This window comes from Amphiura filiformis, chromosome 18 (assembly GCF_039555335.1).
Source record: "Amphiura filiformis chromosome 18, Afil_fr2py, whole genome shotgun sequence".
Lineage (NCBI taxonomy): Eukaryota > Metazoa > Echinodermata > Ophiuroidea > Amphilepidida > Amphiuridae > Amphiura > Amphiura filiformis.
In genome coordinates, this window is record NC_092645.1 from 62,127,155 (window position 1) to 62,134,493 (window position 7,339).

The 7,339-nt window shown below is 41.8% G+C and overlaps 1 protein-coding gene across 1 annotated transcript; it reads right to left on the reverse strand.

The window, feature by feature from the left end:
- Positions 1-1,910: 1,910 nt before the first annotated feature.
- LOC140139284 (craniofacial development protein 2-like) lies at positions 1,911-2,540 on the reverse strand. Its single transcript, XM_072161065.1, has one exon. The coding sequence runs from the start codon at positions 2,538-2,540 to the stop codon at positions 1,911-1,913; it is 630 nt and encodes a 209-aa protein (XP_072017166.1).
- Positions 2,541-7,339: the final 4,799 nt, after the last annotated feature.

A 7,339-nucleotide genomic window follows, 5' to 3' on the forward strand; every position in this document is an offset into this window, starting at 1 on the left:
ATGCATTTCTGCACCTGCTGCCTGGCTCAAGAGATGCTTCCAAATCCTACGATCCATAGCTGCAACCTCAGCCTCCTTTACAGTCCATCCCAGGTCCAGCCTCGAGATGTCTCTGTGGATGACGTCTCTCCACGATGTCTTTGGACGACCCGGTCTGCGTCTCCCATGGGTTGGCTTCCAAAGGTAGAGCCTCTTGGGGATGCGATCTTTATCCATTCGCTGTAGATGTCCAAACCACTGTAGGCGGCGTTTCCTGATGACTGATGTGAGTTGGGGCTGTTTGGTCTTAGATCTTATATGGCTATTAGGTATATGTTGTGACCATATCACACGAAGGATTTTGCGTTGACAGCGCATGTCAAAAGCATCCAGTCTAGCCTCATCCCTCTCTGTGAGTGTCCAGCACTCAGCAGCATAGAGGAGTATGGAAAGTACACAAGCATTGTAGAACTTCAGCTTGGTCTCCAGGTTGATGTTACGATCCTTCCACACTTTGTCCAGCTCTCTGAAGGCTCCTGTGGCTCTGCAAATTCTGTTGTTAAGCTCTTTGGTATTAGACCCATCAGCACTGCAGTAAGCACCAAGATACTTGAAGTGGTCAACTACTGTAATGAGACCTTCTTTGCCTAGAGGGACAGCTGGTTTTGTAACACTCGCTCGGCCGATGGACATGATCTCTGTCTTCTTATAGCTCATCTGGAGTCCTAATTTGCTGGCAGTAACACGGATGGCTTCAGTTGTCTCCGCCATCTTGGTATCAGTCTCTTCAAAGAGAGCTATATCATCAGCATAATCCAGGTCGGCCAACTTTTATTCTGGGTATCTTGAGCTCCTCCTTGGCAGCAGGATTAATCCTCTGTTGTTTTCATCAACTGCCCTCTTCATGATGAAGTCAATGGCCTAGCCAAAGAATAATGGAGACCAGATATCACCCTGTCGGACTCCAGTGATGATCTTAAACCAGCTGGAAAGGGAACCTTCTGCTTTTACTGCACAGGTTTTGTCCCGATATGAATTCCTAATGATGTTAATTATCTTGGAAGGGATTCGGTAGATGCGGAGGATTTCCCAAATGGAGGATCTGTGCACTGAGTCGAAAGCGGCCTTGAAGTCGATGAAATTGATGATGCATGGTAGCTGCTGGTGCAGGCACTTCTCAATGATCTGGTTTAGGCTGAAGATTTGGTCTTGACAAGAACGGCCTCTTCTGAAGCCTGCCTGGTTGTCTCTCATTCTCAGGTCCAATTCATCCTTAACTCTCTGGAGCAGAATGGTGGAGAAGACTTTCCCGGCGATGTCAATGAGGGTGATGCCTCGATTGTTATTGCAGTAGGTAAGGTCTCCCTTCTTTGGCAAGGGTAATATAATGCCTTTACCCCACTCTGCTGGTGTAACCTCATTCTTCCATACATGCTGGCATATACGGAGCAACCATTCTCTGATGGCATCTCCGCCATCCTTTAGGATTTCGGGAGTGATGTTGTCTACTCCTGGAGCTTTGTTGCGCTTCAGAAGACCGAGGGCTTTATTAACCTCCTCCCTATCTGGTGGCTCCATATTGATGGTTAGTTCTTCTGCATAGACAGAGAAATCTATGGTTTCTTCAGGATCTTTAGCACTCAGCAGACCTTCAAAGTATTCAGACCATCTCTGAAGTGGTGCAGCTTCGTCCTTGATGATGTTGCCATTGACATCTCTTATCTGTGATGCTTTCCTGGAGGATTTTCCAATTAAAGTGTTCTTCTTGTGGTATACTTCTCTCATGTTATTACTTCTGGCAGCACACTCAATGTCATCAGCAATCTTACTGTACCAGGATTTCTTGTCATTCCTTAGGCTTGCTCTTGTTTGCCTATTGAGCTCACGATAGTCACTGCCAAGAGATGGCTTGGCCCTCTTTCTCTTTGATATCAAATCCCTACATTCAGATGATATCCACTCTTCCTGTTTCCCTCTACGGTATCCAAGGTGTCGTCCAATTCAGCAAGGATGTTGAATTTGCCGCCGATGGTACCATTAAAGCTTGCAAGTATGTCTCTGTTCAACAGATTTGAGGAATTGAACTTCAGCTGCTTCTTCTGTTGTTTTAGGACTGCTAGAGATAAGCCAATGGTCGTAATTGCAAGATTGTGGTCGCTGCCAACATCCGCCCCTCTATACACTCTAACATCTTTTAGCGAGTTTCTCCATTTTCTGTTAACCAAGGTGTGGTCAATCTGGTTCACTGTTTTACCATCTGGAGAGTTCCATGTCAGCTTGTGGATGTTCTTGTGGGGGAAAAGTGAAGAGCCAACAACAAGGTCATGTGCGAGGCAGAAAGTCAGAAGTCTGATGCCATTGTCATTAAGGGCCCCTACAGCATGGCAGCCAAGCGCAGGTTTCCATGTGCTCACATCATCTCCTAGTTGGGCATTCATGTCACCAACTACAATTTGAATGTCATGCTTGGGGATATTGGATACCACATCATCCAGTTGGTTGTAGAAGGTATCCTTATTTGCAACATCACCAGGACGGGTTTCACTGTTGGAGCATAGCATACTACTATGGTAAGTTTCACATGCTTGCAGTTGAATCTTGCTATGAGCAGCCTATCAGAAATGCATTCATATGACAGCAGGGATTTTGCAGCTGTATGGGATAACAAAAGACCGACTGTTTTCTCTCTTCTGCTGGTGTCTGGACCGGAATGTATGATTTCCTAATTTCCGTGTCGGCTTCTTCCTTGGCCAGGCCAGTGCAGTTCTGTTAAGGCGACCAAGTCCAACTTATGTCTATCACATTCATCAATCAGCACATCAATCTTTCCCTGGGCGTTGAGGCCCTGAACGTTCCAGTTTCCTATCTTGAGTTTGGTTTTTGTGATGTTCATTGATGTTGTTTCTTTTGGATTGTACCTAGTCTTCCTCCCTCTCATCAAGTTAATGGCTTCCCTGAAAGGGCTTTCACCACTACCCTTCATATGGACTGGTTTAGTCTGAGGTGGCTTTTCGGTACGAGTTTTGGTAGTTTCTCTTTTGTCAGGTTTCGTAGTGAAAAGGCTTTTTACATTGGATGGGACACTAGCCCGTCGCAATAACCTATGCCTGGATGATGTACTTGAAAAATACAACTTGGTTAGGGGAATCCAGATAGGCTGCCCCCCCCCCTGGACACTGTGGTAGATATAAACAAGCTGTTATCAGTGTGTCCTTACACACATAAACAAGGGGGAACCCTTGTTGGTTTGAACTAGGGTTTTCCTTCCCATACCCAGAGCCACGTCTGTTTAATCTGGCCGCAAAGCCCGAGTTATCCGCCTGGTACCAGCTAGGAGGTGGGGTTGAGTTGCAAGCAAAGTGGCGATTATGGACAGGTGGGCTGATGGAATTGCCATCTGTACATACAGCTGGGAGAGTTAAAGCGAAATTAGAATGAAGAAAAGTATAAAGGGAAAGGCATGCAAGGAGAAATGTAGGGGTGAAATGAAACAGTGTTGGAAAATAAAGAGAAAAGCAAGCTGGAATTGCGCTTCTACAAGCCATTTACCAAGCAATCAAAAAAATTAATTTAAAGTATTTAGCCTAAACCAAAATATGATTAAGCAATAAGCATGCATACATTTGGTAAATTATGCAACTACTTATCAAAAGTCACACATTATTTCAACCTGACCTACTTTTACGCAAAGTGCACAAAATCTTGACCATGTTCACAATCGCAATTATGACGCTTTTGGCGCACCATACTTTAGCTACAAAATGTCAATCAACATGACAATATAGCTTCAAAATATTTATTTGCACAAAGTTTGACTTCCTGTACACAAAATGTCATGTCAATATGCAATCATCTGTGCTGCTTGTTCTGCAAAAGCATAATATTTTAACCCAATTTACTTTCCACAAGGTTTTGTCCCAATCCCTGCCAAACAATGACCTGAACTTGAACTCTGACCCAATTTCAGACATTTTTACTCATCAAAACAATGTCCAAAACAAATACAGCCCAAAACATTGCTCAAAACACATCACAATTTGGCAAACATTTGTGTAACTCATCCCCCCTCAAGAAGCACAAATTGTTTGTTTACATTTAGATATGCATATCAAAATCATGAAATCACAAACTCACATTAAAATTATACACACACTGTCCCATGTCGTCGCATGTCGATCATGCTTGTCTGTCGTTCTCGCGAAGTGCACTGAATTAAAATCCGACATTTTGCTGGCCAGCTTTATAATTGCGAAATGTCTATTGCAGAAATACATGCGATGGTATACAAATATTAACTGTCTATGAGTGTGATGGTCGAAATATCATCACGAGGTGAAAGATGGATTGTTCCATTCCACGAGCCGGAACGGCGAGTGAAATGGAACAATACATCTTTCACCGAGTGATTATATTTCGACCATTACACGAATTTAAGACAATTAATATTTGTTTTATATCACTCATGCATAAATTCTATTACTAAAATACTATTTAAGGTAGGAAATACATTTTTTCATCAACATAACACCATGTTTAGCGGTGATATACTTCACATTTTGGGACCCACCCCATAACTAAATCGGCGAGTCCAAGAGTCAGCTCACGGCTTGGCGCAGGCGCACTACGGCAAAGCACATGATGGTAAAGACTATCACACGGAGTGGGTGATGGTAAAAGTGGCAAATGGTAATCAACCAATGAACTGTCTAGAATTTATGTATGAGTGATATAAAAGAAAATGGCGTCTTCGCTAAATCACTTGAATTGTCATTAAAATATCATGTCCATTGCGTAACACGCTATTTATAGAGGAGAAATCCCGTTACAATATCTTATTGTCACCAATATCCTATAATTTTTGAGAAAAATGCAAAAATAGGCACAGAATTTGCCAGGGGTGTAGTACCACTTTAAATCAGTGTAGCTTGTTTTGAACATATTTCCCAAATTAAACATCTAAGACTAATTGAATTATTGATTTTTTGTTCTCCTTGAATCAGGAGACACATTTTAAGATATTTTGGAAATAAACATTTTACAATTTTATACTATTACCCACCAGGGGACCCTTTGGGCACATTTATATTTTGTGTTCACTAACATGTCCACCAGACCCATGTAAGCTAAAGTCATTATGAAATGGACACCATTACAAATGAGTACCGGTCGGAGACTGCCTATCAGAGCAGCAGCTGCCACGATAGCACATGCAAGACAGTCTATAAGTCAACGCAAAACGTCTGTTAATAAGTGAATGTTAAAGAGGCATCATAACCACGATGAACTTTTGTACGGTCAATTATGGATGAAAGAGGTTTCCAAGGATACACAGTGGGCAATCAGCGTGTGGTGGAAGGTTTTGTGTAAGAGGTGATGCATGATGTTTTTGTTCTTTAAAATGACGAACATTTGATCATTTCTTTCCATTTTAGTATTATATTTAAACCGATGATACACGTTCACATTGTCTAAATGAGCTGTATTTTCGCGCACGGGTACCGTGGTTGGATTCATGACATTTTATGTCCACTAATTTGACACGGTAGCCTACTGAATAATACCGCTCACTGAGAAGTGTAAGAGATTGTTGTTTATGTTGCCAATACAAAATTTTGATAATGAGGTAAAATGAAAAAATAACACGTATCATCTTGTCCGTTTAACTGTGTTGTTCTATTGGGATTTAATGTCCTAATAAGACCGTTGCTTTTGACAACGAACATTCCATCAGGTGTAAGTCGGTGTGTAATGCACATATCAAATACAACCGCGGCCCCTGGGTACCCGGGATGGCCGGGTCTTGGGCCGGGGATTTGGAGTTTAAAAGTTTAAGTCCCTGGTAAACACCTGTACTTCCCAGCCACATGGGACACATACCCAATACAAGCCGATGCATGTATTCCGTGGAATGATGTTTATGAGCTTCCGTCGCCAAAAGCATAACCTAGGTCAGATCTCGTAGCTATACTGTAGATCATTCGGTTGTCAAACTATATGATGTGGAGCACGAGCATTGGTGAAATCCTCAGCGTTGCTGGATTTAGATGCTTTTGCTGAGGTCAAATTTGTAAACACTGTCGTATGGGCATGATACTTGGTGGATACAGTCAACATTTAGAGCCAAATTTTTGGAAGGTCATTTCGGGCTCACCAGAGGTCATCTGATGTCAAATTAGTAAAAACTGTCGGATGGGCATGAAACTTGCAGGGCACAGTCACCATTTAGAGCCCACTTTTGAAAGGTCATTTAGGGGTCACCAGGGGTCATCTGAGGTCAAATGAGTAAAAATTGTTAGTAATGGATGGTACAGTCACCATCAGCCAGGTAATCGCGTCCAGCCGAGATCCGCCAAATATGGGTAAGCCCCCAGTAGGCTAGACTTCTCCGTAGTCCACTTGCCCATTTTGCATACTCTGGCTATTACATTTAAGCATAAACCTCTTGATTTATATTGATTTGTGTGCAACTGATAAATTTTCACATCTGTATCTGATCTTTTCAGTCACCGCACTCCCTATGTTTGTTAGCTTCCCAAGTGGACTACTGACTTTGCTTTGCGGTTAAGATATTTAACACGGGACTCTAACTAAAATTGGCCATGATGTAATGCATCTTTAAATGGATCTTTCTTGTGATTGGTCGCCCATATCTCGCTATGGTTTAAATCTTCCGGGCCCGCGCCACACAACTAGCTGTGGTATTTGCGGCGCTTTTGTGTTGACGCGAAAGTTAATCTCTCATCAAATATCTAGCGCGTCTTGTACTATACCATGCTTAGTACTTGTGGTTAATGGACTGAAAAACAAGTATGCTTGACAGTGTATTTTTAGAGAGCAAAGTCCCGGGGCAAAGTTCTGCTTAAAATTCAAAGTCCATAGTCGGATTTTCGTGGTTCGCTATCAATAAACTGGTAGATTCCAAAATCAGAATTTTTCAGTATTAAAGTGAGCCATTATAATTATGCAAGATAATGTTGCATTCAATTACTTTTATTGTCACTAATCATCTGATATTCTTAATTCTTTATGACCATTTTACTATTGAATACTTTAATTTTAATAAACATCAGTATAATTTTGAGTTCAACGAAATGGGTTCATCAATAACATATTTTAAATAAAATTCGACTATAGCATAGTCTACTAGTAGGCTTATAATGGTCTATCAGCACGCATCTAACACTCCACTTTTATCATGCAATTTTCATGTTTTACATTGGCAAGGGGAACAGAACAGGAGGGTGTTCCTCTAATTTTGTTGTGCTGCCACTACTATTATGCATGCTTGTTTGTTTGTTTTAAATATTTCCAATTTTCGTCGTTTTCGCAACTTTCGGGACCTTACAATCACAGCCAAATT